The 15,257-nt window shown below is 44.4% G+C and overlaps 1 protein-coding gene across 1 annotated transcript in view; it reads right to left on the bottom strand.

The window, feature by feature from the left end:
- Positions 1-15,257, bottom strand: part of LOC137642429 (phospholipase DDHD1-like) — a 117,131-nt gene that overhangs the window by 70,368 nt on the left and 31,506 nt on the right. The window contains exon 5 of the mRNA XM_068374977.1: positions 670-892. Coding sequence (XP_068231078.1) covers positions 670-892 — 223 coding nt within the window. The remainder of the gene's footprint in view (positions 1-669; positions 893-15,257) is intronic.

Below are 15,257 nucleotides of genomic sequence, written 5' to 3'. Positions count from 1 at the left end.
TTTTGCTAACTAGGGAAGCATAACAAATATGACAGAAATATTCTGTTGTCCCATGTACATACTTAACATTGGTATCTTAAGAACTTCAATATAACTAATGATGTTGACAATGACGGTAGAATCTAAAGAGAAATTGTGAATTCTTCAATTGCTGTTTTTTTTTTTTTATAAAACTCACCATAAAAAGGAAAAAAAATTTAATGACTAATTATAGGAATTTGTCATTTTTTTTTCTGGCAAAAAGAACGTGAAGCAAACTGCTTTAAAAATTTCATATATCAACTGGAGTATACTAGCATACTTTTTTAATAAAACAAACCCACACCAATTCTTTTTAAATAGAATATTAACAGGAAGTAAAAGTTACAATGTCATCAATTTATCACATGAATTAAATTAAAAAAATATTTCATTTGCCTTCAATTAAACTTAGGGAAAGAAAAAGCCATCTTGGGTGTCATTAAATGCAAATTCCAAAGACAAGGGGTTAAAGCCCTTTAATAAACATTCACCTAAATATTCAATATCTTCAGATGATGGATTTGCAGTTGGTTATCATTATATTCAAAACAGAACATCTCTTCGCAAATATTGTATTTCACCGAGTGACGCCATAAAACACGAGTGTCTAAATAAAACAGAACAGATAAAATATCCATTGATACTTACTTCTTCTCTGTACAATGGACTGTTATAATACATTATGTCCATAAATGAAGCGTTAAGCATCTGTCTAATATTGATAATCTTATGAGGGGTAATGGATTCAATTACTCCCGCATCTAGCACTAAAGATGACCTCCATTCCACAGGAAAGAACTCGACTGTCTGGCCACTTTTGGCAACACCTGGATAATATTTTTGCTTCAGAAACCCAATGTTTTCTCTCAACCTGGAAAAATAATCAAGCAGTGAGATAAAACTGCACAAATTGCCTTTTTGAAAAAAATTAATTCCTAAGCATCATATGTAAGATTACACTAAAAATAAAATGTATTCTTAAAGATTCTAGTTTAAAAATCCTTCATTGGTACATGAACATAATATAGTACGTATAACACAACCAAATGCTTAACCCACGAAGGGCGACCCGTCCATATAATGGATGCATTAATTGCCATCAACTTGCGAGCGTCTATATTGTGGATGCATTTTTTTCATCCTTTCTCCCTCATACGTATGACTTTAGCTCCGCCTTCTATTGACGTCACAGGCTACTTTAACCAATTAGTGATTGTTTACAAAGCAAAGTTGCCAGAAATCTTATACTTTGAGGTTATAAGAGTGAGCTAAGCATGCGCCGTTGGCGATGGGGGTAGGTGCCGTTTGGCTTATCGATCGAGATTTTGTTATCTGTTGGCGGGATAAAAGATATTGATAAAAGAAATTGATTATCTTTATAATTCCGAAACAAGTGCTGATGATTTGGACAGCCATAGTGAGCATGATAATGATGATTATATTACTAATAGCGATGATAATGACGACCATCTTGACATTGAACCTGTTGCTTCATCTTCTAGCAGAAGCGCTACTAACACAAAAGATATCACTCACAGGAACAATAAAGATTAATTCTAGATTTAGTTCTAAATGCTTATATTATCTATCAGCAAAATACTGATAGGCCATCCAAGAGATAATTATGAATGCGGTAATATTTTTGTAAATCCGCATTACCAAATGGTGAAAAAGTGTCACTTGATATGTTATATAATTTTTTTTTACCACGCTATTACTGGATAGAATATTCTGTTTTTTTTAGGACTTTTTCAAAATTACATTCTTTACAAAATTAGCACTGTTATAACAAATAGGAATAATAAGTTTTGTAATAATCCAGCTTCCCTTTTGGCAACTGTGATTTCTAAAGACATTTTTTCTTTTATATCTAAAGTAATTTAACAATGTATTAAACAATAAATGCCCTATTAAAAAACTCATCTTCTTGCAGTTTCAATGATACCAAATACTTATATATGAGTGAAAAATAATATATTTACAGTTTTTTTTTTCTTTTTTCTATAAATACCAATAAACCGTCGTCGTCCTTTGGCGGCGCCGCCCGTCGTCCCTCGTTGGTTAACAAAACTGTATTCTATCACAGTATCATCTCAAACCCAAAAGGATACAGAAAGTTTTAACAATCAACCCAAACAGCAATGATTTCTTCTTTTCTCCTGAAGCAATCAATTATGCTGTTTAAAAATTCTATTCATAGGGCTGTATCTTTCACATACCTAAAGTTGGTATTGATTCTGATACTGTAAATAAGTTATGATATATAAAACTGGCAGTTATCCTAGATTTTCTAGAAAAAAATTTCAAGGATGCCAAATGCAAATAAAAGTTGCACTCTAAACAGTACTATAGTATTGGTTGGCAGGGATGCATACAATTCCACCTCCAACCATTAGATGTGTCAGGTGTTAGCTATCTTACATATGAGATAATCCTTGGGTAGTTCCAATGAAAGTTCTCAAGTGGCCAATGGATGATCAGCCATCTAAGGTCTGTAGCTTAGAAACTCTCAATCTCAAACTTGATGGCTCAGAATAGTTTCAGGGGATTACTAGAAGTTTGGATCGTTAGAGCCCTACACATATTTTACACTACTCCTGAGGGTAAAATTCAATCGTTTATGGCCCTACCAAAAAATCCATTTTCTCAACAGGGTCTCTTAAAATTGTTATATATAAGGTAATGAGGACACAATAATAGTGATAATGAATGCATACAACATAGAATAAACTGACAAAAAAAGATATCATTCATATACTTATGGAGAAATTAAATCACCATACACTACATAGCAAATTATTCTGATCTATTGTTTAGTTTTGCCACATTAACTGATTTAATATTTTCGATGCAGTTGCAGCAAGTCAGCAAATTATGCAATGTTAATTTTCAAGTTTAATCATCTGCACAACAACAAAAATAAATGACAAGTTAGACCGAAGAAAACTCAAGACTCTTCAACCATTGAGATTCCTGAGTGGTTAAAATCTTGTCTATTATTAAGCACACACTTCAACTTGTGATCTTAAAGCTCTTTTCGGTCTTTTTTTTTCTATTAAATAGCAGCTAGTTTTGGCCCTCTTTTGAAAGAAAATTGTTTAAACATTTTCTGCTTCAAGATTAAAAACAAAAACCAAAAAAAAACAATGAAACAAAAATAAAAATTTATGTTCTCAGTAAAAATATATGATAATTTCCTTTCTAATGATACTGTATATTATTACAATTTAGGGTTGTTATTGCATAACACAACAATTATGAAAAATTTACAGAACTTTCATTACTAATAAGATCTGGTTTGATGAAAACTCTCTTTATAGTGCTACTTTTTGGAGAAAAGAATTTAAATTCTATACCAGTACCCTCCAGATATAATGCCAATGTTACCTGACATTAGATTATCTTATTATTGCAATTCAATTTCATCTATTTCAATAATTTATTTAATTCAACACTATCATGACTTCCAAGGGCTGACATTTGCATAAAATGTTATTTTTATTAGTAAAATAAATTTTTGAATATACTTACCCGGTGATCATGTAGCTGTCAGCTCTGCTGCCCGACAGAAAAAACCTACGGGCGGAATACGCCAGCGATCGCTATACAGGTGGGGGTGTACATCAACAGCGCCATCTGTCGAGTAGGTACTCAAGTACTTCATGTCAACACAGAACCAATTTTCTCCTCGGTCCACTGGGTCTCTATTGGGGAGGAAGGGTGGGTCCTTTAATTCATGATCACCGGGTAAGTATATTCAAAAATTTATTTTACTAATGAAAATAACATTTTTCAATATTAACCTTACCCGGTGATCATGTAGCTGATTCACACCCAGGGGGGTGGGTAGAGACCAGCATACATGTTAACATTAAAAGCTAAGTATTCCGTATTTCATTTTAGCAGTTATTCAAAATAACAAACATAAAATTAATAAGTACCTGGTAAGGAAGTCGACTTGAACAATTACTCTGCCTTTTTAAGTACGTCTTCCTTACTGAGCCTCGCGATCCTCATAGGATGCAGAGCGACTCCTAGGAGCTGAAGTATGAAGGGTTGCAACCCATACTAAAGGACCTCATCACAACCTCTAATCTAGGCGCTTCTCAAGAAAAGAATTTGACCACCCGCCAAATCAACCAGGATGCGAAAGGCTTCTTAGCCTTCCGTACAACCCAAAAACAACAATAAAAACATTTCAAGAGAAAGATTAAAAAAGGTTATGGGATTATGGGAATGTAGTGGTTGAGCCCTCACCTACTACTGCACTCGCTGCTACGAATGGTCCCAGGGTGTAGCAGTTCTCATAAAGAGACTGGACATCTTTAAGGTAAAATGATGCGAACACTGACTTGCTTCTCCAATAGGTTGCATCCATTACACTCTGCAGAGATCTGTTTTGTTTGAAGGCCACTGAAGTTGCGACAGCTCTAACTTCATGTGTCCTTACCTTCAGCAAAGCATGGTCTTCCTCATTCAGATGAGAATGAGCTTCTCTAATCAAAAGTCTGATATAATAAGAAACTGCGTTCTTCGACATCGGTAAAGAAGGTTTCTTAATAGAGCACCATAAAGCTTCTGATTGTCCTCGTAAAGGTTTAGTACGTCTTAAATAGTACTTAAGAGCTCTTACTGGGCATAGGACTCTTTCTTGTTCATTTCCAACCAAACTGGACAGGCTTGGAATCTCGAACGATTTGGGCCAAGGACGAGAAGGGAGTTCGTTTTTGGCTAAAAAACCAAGCTGTAAGGAACATGTAGCCGTTTCAGATGTAAATCCTATGTTCCTGCTGAAGGCGTGTATCTCACTGACTCTTTTAGCTGTTGCTAAGCAGACGAGGAAAAGAGTCTTCAAAGTGAGATCTTTAAAAGAGGCTGATTGAAGCGGTTCGAACCTTGCTGACATCAGGAACCTTAAAACCACGTCTAAGTTCCAACCTGGTGTGGCCAACCGACGCTCCTTCGAGGTCTCAAAAGACTTAAGGAGGTCCTGTAGATCTTTGTTGTTGGAAAGATCTAAGCCTCTGTGACGGAACACTGCTGCCAACATGCTTCTGTAACCTTTGATCGTGGGAGCTGAAAGGGATCTTTCCTTCCTTAGGTGTAAAAGGAAGTCAGCTATCTGAGTTACAGAGGTACTGGTTGAGGATACTGATTTCGCCTTGCACCAGCTTCGGAAGACTTCCCACTTTGACTGGTAGACTTTGAGAGTGGATGTCCTCCTCGCTCTGGCAATCGCTCTCGCTGCCTCCTTCGAAAAGCCTCTAGCTCTTGAGAGTCTTTCGATAGTCTGAAGGCAGTCAGACGAAGAGCGTGGAGGCTTGGGTGTACCTTCTTTACATGCGGCTGACGCAGAAGGTCCACTCTTAGAGGAAGAGTTCTGGGAACGTCTACTAGCCATTGCAGTACCTCGGTGAACCATTCTCTCGCGGGCCAGAGGGGAGCAACCAACGTCAACCTTGTCCCTTCGTGAGAGGCGAACTTCTGCAGTACTCTGTTGACAATCTTGAACGGGGGGAACGCAAAAAGGTCTAGATGGGACCAATCCAGAAGAAAGGCATCTATATGAACTGCTGCTGGGTCCGGAATCGGTGAGCAATAATTTGGGAGCCTCTTGGTCATCGAGGTAGCGAACAGATCTATGGTGGGCTGACCCCACAAGGCCCATAGTCTGTTGCAAACATTCTTGTGAAGGGTCCATTCTGTTGGGATGATCTGACCCTTCCGGCTGAGGCGGTCTGCCATGACATTCATGTCGCCTTGAATGAACCTCGTTACTAGGGATATGTTTCGATCTCTTGACCAGGTGAGGAGGTCCCTTGCGATCTCGTACAACGTCATCGAATGAGTCCCTCCTTGCTTGGAGATGTACGCCAAGGCTGTGGTGTTGTCGGAGTTCACCTCCACCACCTTGCCTAGAAGGAGGGACTTGAAGCTTCTCAAGGCCAGATGAACTGCCAGTAGCTCCTTGCAGTTGATGTGCAGTGCTCTTTGATCCGAATTCCACGTGCCCGAGCATTCCCGACCGTCCAGTGTCGCACCCCAGCCCGTGTCCGATGTGTCCGAGAAGAAAAGGTGGTCGGGAGTCTGAACAGCCAGTGGCAGACCTTCCCTGAGAAGAATGTTGTTCTTCCACCAAGTCAGTGCAGACTTCATTTTCTCGGAAATAGGAACTGAGACCGCTTCTAGCGTCATGTCCTTTCTCCAGTGAGCAGCTAGGTGAAACTGAAGGGGTCGGAGGTGGAGTCTCCCTAACGCGATGAACTGGTCCAGCGATGAAAGCGTCCCTATCAGACTCATCCACTGTCTGACTGAACATCGGTTCTTCTTCAGCATGCTCTGGATGCATTCTTGGGCTTGACTGATTCTGGGGGCCGACGGAAAAGCCCGAAAAGCTTGACTCTGAATCTCCATACCTAGGTATACTATACTTTGGGATGGGACGAGTTGGGACTTTTCCATATTGACCAGGAGACCCAATTCCTTGGTCAGATCCAGAGTCCATTTTAGATTCTCCAGACAGCGACGACTTGACGCAGCTCTTAAAAGCCAGTCGTCCAAATAGAGGGAGGCTCTGATGTCTGCTAAATGCAGGAATTTGGCAATATTCCTCATCAGTTTGGTAAACACTAGAGGTGCCGTACTTAGGCCAAAGCACAGGGCTTGGAACTGGTATACCACCTTCCCGAAAACGAACCTTAGAAAAGGTTGGGAATCTTGGTGGATGGGGACGTGAAAGTACGCGTCCTTTAGGTCTAACGAGACCATCCAGTCTTCCTTCCTGACCGATGCTAGAACCGACTTCGTCGTCTCCATGGTGAACGTCTGCTTTGTGACAAAGACATTCAGAGCACTGACGTCTAGCACCGGTCTCCACCCTCCTGTCTTCTTCGCCACTAAGAAGAGACGATTGTAGAAGCCCGGGGATTGATGATCCCGGACTATGACTACCGCTCCCTTTTGTAGCAAGAGACACACCTCTTGCTGTAAAGCTAGCCTCTTGTCCTCCTCTCTGTACCTGGGAGAGAGGTCGATGGGAGTTGTTGCTAGAGGGGGCTTGCGCAAGAATGGAATCCTGTACCCCTCTCTGAGTAACTTCACAGACTGTGCGTCTGCGGCCCTGTTCTCCCAGGCCTGCCAGTAGTTCTTGAGCCTGGCTCCCACTGCTGTCTGAAGAAGATGGCAGTCAGACTCTGCCTCTAGAGGACTTGGAACCCTTCTTCTTGTTGCCACGTTGACTTTTGGCACGAGTACCTCCTCTGCTGGAGGCTCTGCCACGAAAGGGCGGAATGAACCTTGACGCTGGTGTGTCCATCCTAGGTCTAGGCACGGAAGGTAAAGAGGTGGCTTTGCGTGCGGATGACGCCACCAGGTCATGAGTGTCTTTCTGGATCAAGGAGGCGGCAATCTCCTTGATCAACTCTTCAGGGAAGAGACACTTCGAGAGCGGAGCAAACATCAGTTCCGACTTCTGACATGGGGTGACTCCCGCTGACAAGAAGGAGCAAAGGTGATCCCGCTTCTTGAGAACTCCAGACACGAAAGAAGCCGCAAGCTCGCCAGACCCATCCCGTATGGCTTTGTCCATACAGGACATGATGAGCATGGAAGATTCCTTATCAGAAGGGGAGGTCTTCCTGCTCAACGCTCCCAAACACCAGTCCAGGAACTTAAAGATCTCGAATGCACGGAAAACTCCCTTCATAAGATGGTCCATGTCCGAAGGAGTCCAGCAAATCTTGGAGCGTCTCATAGCCAGCCTGCGGGGAGAGTCTACCAGACTTGAGAAGTCGCCCTGGGCAGAGGCAGGAACTCCCAAGCCGAGAACCTCTCCCGTGGCATACCAGACGCTAGATCTGGAAGCAAGCTTGGCCGGGGGAAACATGAAGGATGTCTTCCCAAGTTGCTTCTTGGCCTGCAACCACTCTCCCAGTACCCTTAAAGCTCTCTTGGACGAGCGAGCGAGTACGAGCTTCGTAAAGGCAGGAGCTGCTGACTGCATGCCTAAAGCGAACTCAGAGGGAGGTGAGCGTGGAGCTGCAGACACAAACTGGTCCGGATATAAATCCTTAAACAGCGCAAGCACTTTCCTAAAGTCTAAGGAGGGAGGCGTAGTCTTGGGTTCATCGATGTCTGAGTGTTGGTCGTCAAGATGAGCAGCTTCGTCGTCATCAGAGAGTCCTTCATCTGAATGCTGAGGAGGAAGCGGCAAAGGAGTAGATAAAAGCTGGACGGCTGAGTCCGGCAGCACGGGTGCATGCGTAGCTGCACTGGATCCAACGTCATGCCGCTGTTGGTCAGTCTGAGAGCTGGCAACAACCAAAGCGGAGTGGTGGCGCGTAGTGGAGACCACCGTGGGTTGCGGAGGCTGACGCACCGCGTCAAAACACGGCAGCTTGACTCCACCCTCCTGTTGTTGTGGTAGCTCACGCACGTCAACGGAGGGTTCCGCACGTCGGCTAACGTCAACTTGCGTCTGGCAGGGTCGACTGCACATAGGTGGTGGAGCTCTCACAGCCGGAGTGTGGGAGCAGGCAGCCTCAGCGTCAGCTGGGCGCACAACCGTGGCTGGTTGTAGGCTAACGGGTGCAGCGTCAACCTTCTCAGCACGATACTCCTGCATGAAGGAGGCTAGCTGAGTCTGCATAGACTGCAGCAAAGACCACTTAGGGTCTACAGCAGCTGGTGCGGCAACAGACGGAGTGATTGCCTGCTGCGGTACCACTTTACCTCTCTTGGGAGGTGTGCAGTCTTCGGAGGACTGCAGCGAGTCCGAACTGACCCAGTGGCTACACCTGGGCCGTTGGACTCGCTCGGAAGGGACCTTGCGTTTGAGAGGTCGTGAGACCTTGGTCCAGCGTTTCTGGCGAGAAACCTCTTCCGCAGACGAGGAATGAATGGGCTCACTCGTCTTCTTGTGGGTGGGACGATCTCGGCAAGATACGTCCCCAACCACGGAGGGAACGTCTGTCCACTGATTAAAGCCTGTCGAACCCTTTGGTCGTACGACATTGCTTCTCCCCTGGGCTTGGGAGCTTGCAAGAGGTCCCGGACTGGGAGGACGACAGGCACGAACAGACGCACCCTCATGCGTAACACTGACACTTTTCACTGCACTGACACTCACTTCACTTCCCACTGCACTTTTACCTTTCAACTCCCTGACGTCAGCCATGAGTTGATTGCGGTCATTCGCCAATGACTCGACTCTCTCACCTAGAGCCTGAATGGCACGCATCATATCTGCCATCGAAGGTTGATGAGAGCTAGCAGGAGGGTCGGGTGTAACCACTACAGGGGAAGGAATAGGTTGTGGGGCATGGGGAGAGGAAAAATCAATTGAGCGAGACGAACTCCTCCTGATCCTATCCTTCTCTAGCCTACGTGCATATTTCAGGAATTCTTGAAAATCGAATTCCGAAAGCCCAACGCATTCCTCACATCGATCTTCCAATTGACAGGCTTTACCCCTACAATTGGAACAAACGGTGTGCGGATCGATAGAGGCCTTCGGAAGACGCCTAGAACAGTCCCTAGCGCTACACTTCCTGTACTTGGGGACTTGAGTAGGGTCAGACATCTTGAATTAGTCAAAGGGGGGAATCCAAAATCTATCCAAGTCGTCAACAAATAATCTAAAATCTAATAAATGAATGCGAGAAAGTATTGAGGATAACTTCTGCACAGCGAAAGCTAATAACCAGAGAGAATACTTCACCAAATAACGTGAAAATCAACTCCAGAAAACAACAGCGTATCAAGTAGGTCTTGCCGGTGGCACGACAGAGAGAAAATTGGTTCTGTGTTGACATGAAGTACTTGAGTACCTACTCGACAGATGGCGCTGTTGATGTACACCCCCACCTGTATAGCGATCGCTGGCGTATTCCGCCCGTAGGTTTTTTCTGTCGGGCAGCAGAGCTGACAGCTACATGATCACCGGGTAAGGTTAATATTGAAAACTCAGAATCTCAGAGTAAAGAAACCACTTTTATACCAGACCCCTTTAGATACCACTCAAGCCACTAGAGATTACTCGGAGGAGGAAGAACTTTGTTGAGGTAACTCAAAGATTTCACATACCAACAAATAAGACCAATCAAAGTAATAATGTGTGGACTCTTCACTTTGTTAATCAAAAACATAAAAACTAGTAATGAAACAATTACCAATACACATATGGATAAAACATTCTCGTGAGTATATGTAAAAGAGCCCTGTTCATAGTAATATCTGGGAAGGGATAACAAGGAATAACAAATGGATACTATTGTTAAATGCAATATAGTACATAATAGAGATTTTATACTATAGTACATTAATTCTTCACAAATATAGCTGTTATATTGCACAGCCTCCTAAGGGGGCCAAAGAATGCTTAGCTTGTGGTTGAGAATGTAGATATTCATGGTTAGCTTCAACTGGGATTTATTTGATTCAAGTCCTTACAACCTAGCGAAGGGGCCTGGGAAGTCATTCAGAGCCCAAATGCATCTTGGGGGAAAATCTTGGAGTTGCCCTAAGAAGCAAAAGCTGAAAGAGGTTGGGCAATACAATGTAAAAAATGAAGCAGGAACAGAAGTATAATAGAGCTAAAAATTGAATGCAGCAAGGGGGGAGGGCTCATAGTAAATCTTTAAATGGTGTCTACAGTACCCTGTAAGAGGTGCACTGATAGTAGCCTACCATCCATCCCCCAAAAGGTTCAAGCAGTTAACATCAAAATCCAGAAAGAAAGACATGAAAACAGGAACTGTCAATAAGATTAACAATATAAAGTGAAATAATAATCAAAATGTACTTGAAACTGTCATCAAATAATTAAGAGCTGAACTAAGATTTAGGAAAAGGAAAAAAAATTAGTTTCTTGTTCATAAATTATATAGAGTACTTGTAATTCTAACTTTTTTTACTTAACTTACTAAAAGGAGTCAAGTTTCCTAGCAACAAAAATCTAATCTTTGCTCAATTATTTCAGACTGCTTAAAGCTCATAGCAAAGCCCTTTTAAGTACCAGTAGACTGTTTACACTGCTGTTCCTACCAATAGCAAATACTACACTTGAATCTGAGAAGCTAAAAAGAGAACCAAAGCACTTAATTGTAAGTATTATATAGTACATTGAGAAAACCAATCGCCAAAGAAATTTGGCCATCATCATCTGAGCTCTTGGAAAGACCATTTCCACCCACAACGTTGAAATATACCAAACGATGATGCTAGAAGTTAATGAGTTAGCCTTAAAAGACACTTGCTATGCATGTTAGTGGGCAGTCAAAACCCTACTCTTACTCGCCTGCTGCTGAAGTAATTTGATCTTGTACCAATAAAGAAGGCCTTGCCATCGACATATGATTACAGTTCCACTACTTGTAACAAAAAAAATAAAGTAATGTCAGGCCTTAAAACCTTTCTTTTACTGTTTGCACAAGTCCATCTCAGTTCAACATAGGTTTCGGTATTGTTCAATTGACTAGCACACACTACAATGGTAACCTTCCACAAAAGTTGCTTGTCTCTGTGAAGAAAAAATTAATCTTATCTGGTGGCTAATTAATCAGAACAATGAAATAAGCTGGTTAACATCTCTGTATGACTTGCACTCTCTTAGGCAATAAAGAAAACTGTTGATCAAAGACAACTCAACATTGCCACTTCATCTGAGCAATTCTATGGAAATCCCAATGATATCCAATAAAGAAAAACACATAATACACAACACTCAAGTTTGTATGGTTCTAGTGTTACTGCAAGAAATGTTAATTCAACACCTGGAAACATCAACTCTAGAAAATATATGAGAGTTGCACTGATAAAATGTAAGCTTATGTATGATATTGAATTTTATAAAAACTAGTTATAAAAAGAATGGTAATTAAAACAAGTAAAATGACAAATTCGGAGATAATTTGTATTTTTCCTAACCATACAAACCTTAGCTATTTACATTGGGTTTACTTTCGGCGTAGCTGAAATTGACGAGCCAATAGATTTTAACAAGGGTTAACTACCCCCGCGCTAGTTAGCGGGGGTAGGGGAAGGGGTAGCTTGCTACCCCTCCCCCCCACACACCGGTGATTTGTCTCACTTCACTTAGAGGTAGGACTTGACTTGGGGGACAGGGCTGGCGGGCAAATCTGTGTAAATAGCTAAGGTTTGTATGGTTAGGAAAAATACAAATTATCTCCGAATTTGTCATTTGTTCCGAAACCAAAATACAAACCACGCTATTTACATTGGGTGACTTACCCCTTAGGAAGGGTGGAAAGTCCCCAGCCTTACTGGCTTTGGTTTTACCCGGGTACTCCGTCTCCGAGTGAGTAGCACTCAAGAAAAGGAGTCCCTGCACCTCACAAGTTCCTTGCTCCGCAAGGAACGTGTGGCCTACGTAAGTTGTGTGTGGAGGAAAGAGCGTGACTCGTCCTAGGAAGTTGACCTTGAGTACTTTAGATAGGAATCTAGGCTAGGACGTTCCCAATACCACCTCGTCAGGGTATGGGGGACGCGACAATATTAAGCTTAATACTAGGAACACAAGGGAGCATGGTTTACCTGCAGAGGTTGAGGTCAGCTATGCGGAGACCAGGATGCTGCTTTCCCCAAGAGAGGGGAGGATGAAGAAAGAACTAAGGGCCAGACATACTCTTTCATTCATGCAGACTAAAACCGGGTAACAACGCCCTCAACCTACTGCTACTTGTCCATCAAGGAGCCTGAGGTTAGACCAGCTGCTGTGCAGCCACCACAGGGCCGATAGAAAAAGTATCGAGGCTCCTGTGGGTCACGTCCTGCAGGTAGTGGGCTGTGAAGGTCGTTTGACTCTTCCAAACCCCAGCTTGAAGCACCTGCGTCACAGAGAAGTTTCTCTTGAAGGCCAGGGACGTAGCGATGCCCATGACGTCGTGTGCCCTAGGGCGACGTGACAGAGGAGGGTCCGGATTCAAGGCGTGGTGGATGACCCTTCGAATCCAAGCCGAGATGGTGTTCTTGGTGACCCTCCTCTTCGTCATGCCTGTGCTAACAAACAACACTTGCACGTGGGGACGAACTGCAGCTGTCCTCTTCAAGTAATGCCTCAGACTCCTCACTGGGCATAATAGCAGATGGTCTGGGTCGCTTGTTACAGAACGGAGACTCGTGATCCTGAAAGAGTCGAACCGTGGGTCCGGCACTCCAGGATTCTGAGTCTTGGCAACAAACTCAGGGACGAACCTGAACGTTACCTCCCCCCATCCCCTTGAATGGGCGATGTCGTACGAGAAACCATGAAGTTTACTAACTCGTTTGGCAGAGGCCAACGCGAGTAGGAAAGCCGTCTTCCAAGTCAGGTGACGATCAGAAGCCTGGCGTAATGGTTCGAAGGGAGGTCTCTTAAGAGCCCTGAGAACCCGAACCACGTTCCATGGAGGAGGTCTCACTTCCGACTGCGGGCAGGTAAGCTCATAGCTACGTATGAGTAGAGAGAGTTCTAGCGAGGAAGAAATGTCCACTCCTTTCAGCCTAAAAGCCAGGCTTAAGGCTGAGCGATAGCCTTTCACCGCCGAGACAGGAAGGCGCATTTCCTCCCGCAAATAAACGAGAAACTCCGCTATTGCTGGAATAGTGGCATCGAGTGGAGAGATACCCCTCCCACGACACCAACCACAGAAGACTCTCCACTTCGCCTGGTAGACTCCCGCAGAGGACTTTCGCAGGTGCCGAGACATTCTCTCCGCAACCTGTTGCGAAAAGCCTCTCTCCGTGAGGAGACGCTGGATAGTCTCCAGGCGTGAAGCCGAAGCGAGGCTACAGCTTTGTGGAAGATGTTGCAATGTGGTTGTCTGAGTAGCTCGTGTCGTGGGGGAGCTCTCTCGGGAGCTCCGTCAGGAGCTGCAGAAGGTCCGGGAACCATTCCGCGTGATGCCATAGCAGAGCTATTAGAGTCATAGATAGGTTGACCGATAGTCTGGTCCTGTTGAGCACCCTTCTCATCAAACAGAACGGAGGGAAAGCGTACACGTCAATGTTGTCCCACCGTTGTTGGAAAGCATCTTGCCAGAGAGCCTTGGGGTCCGGGACTGGGGAGCAGTACAGGGGCAGCTTGAAATTCAAGGCTGTCACGAACAGATCCACCGTCGGGGAACCCCACAAAGTCAGGACTTTGTTGGCTATCTGAGGATCCAAAGACCAATCAGTACTCACTATCTGCGAAGCCCTGCTCAGACTGTCGGCGAGCACATTCCTCTTGCCAGGAATGAAGCGAGCTGATAGTGTTATCGAGTGGACTTCGGTCCACCTCAGAATCTCTACTGCAAGATGGGATAGCTGATGTGAAAAAGTACCTCCCTGCTTGTTGATATAAGCCACTACCGTGGTGTTGTCGCTCATCACCACCACGGAGTGACCCGCCAGGGTCTGTTGGAACTGTTGACGAGCCAAGAATACGGCCTTCATCTCTAGCAGGTTGATGTGCAGGTATTTTTCTGATTCTGACCAAAGGCCTGAGGTCCTCTGGTTCAGAATGTGGGGCCCCCACCCTTCTTTTGACGCGTCCGAGAACAGCGTCAATTCCGGGGGGAGGACGAAAAGATCCACTCCCTTTCGCAGGTTCTCGTCGACCAGCCACCACCGCAGGTCCACCTGTTCCGAGGGTCCTATCGGGACCTGTACGTCCGGGGAATCAGATCCTTGACTCCACCGGGACTTGAGCCGCCATTGAAGGGATCTCATCCTGAGACGGCCGTTCAGAACCAGACGGGCCAGGGAGGCTAGGTGACCTAAAAGACGCAACCACGATTGGGCTGGAAGCTCTTCCCGCCTGAGGAAGGGTTCTGCCACCCTCCTCAGCCTTGCTATCCTGTCGTCTGATGGAAAGGCTTTGTGGAGATTGGTGTCTAATAACATGCCTAGATAAACCAGTCGTTGGGACGTCTGCTGAGAGGACTTCTCGAGATTTACCAAGATCCCCAGATCTTGGCAAAGTCCCAGGAGCCTGTCTCGGTGTTGAAGAAGGGTCGACTCCGAGTCTGCTAGGATCAGCCAGTCGTCCAGATATCGGAGGAGACGGATGCCGTTCCTGTGCGCCCAAGACGAAATCAGGGTAAACACTCTGGTGAACACCTGAGGTGCTGTGGAGAGACCGAAGCACAGCACCTTGAACTGGTAGGTCTTGTTGTCTAGGCTGAATCTCAAGTACTTCTTGGAAGACGGATGGATTGGGATCTGGAAGTACGCGTCCTTCAGATCCAGTGTGCACA

This window comes from Palaemon carinicauda, chromosome 6 (assembly GCF_036898095.1).
Source record: "Palaemon carinicauda isolate YSFRI2023 chromosome 6, ASM3689809v2, whole genome shotgun sequence".
NCBI lineage: Eukaryota > Metazoa > Arthropoda > Malacostraca > Decapoda > Palaemonidae > Palaemon > Palaemon carinicauda.
Note: the sequence above shows the minus strand (reverse complement) of the source record. Positions and strands in the feature narration are given on the sequence as shown.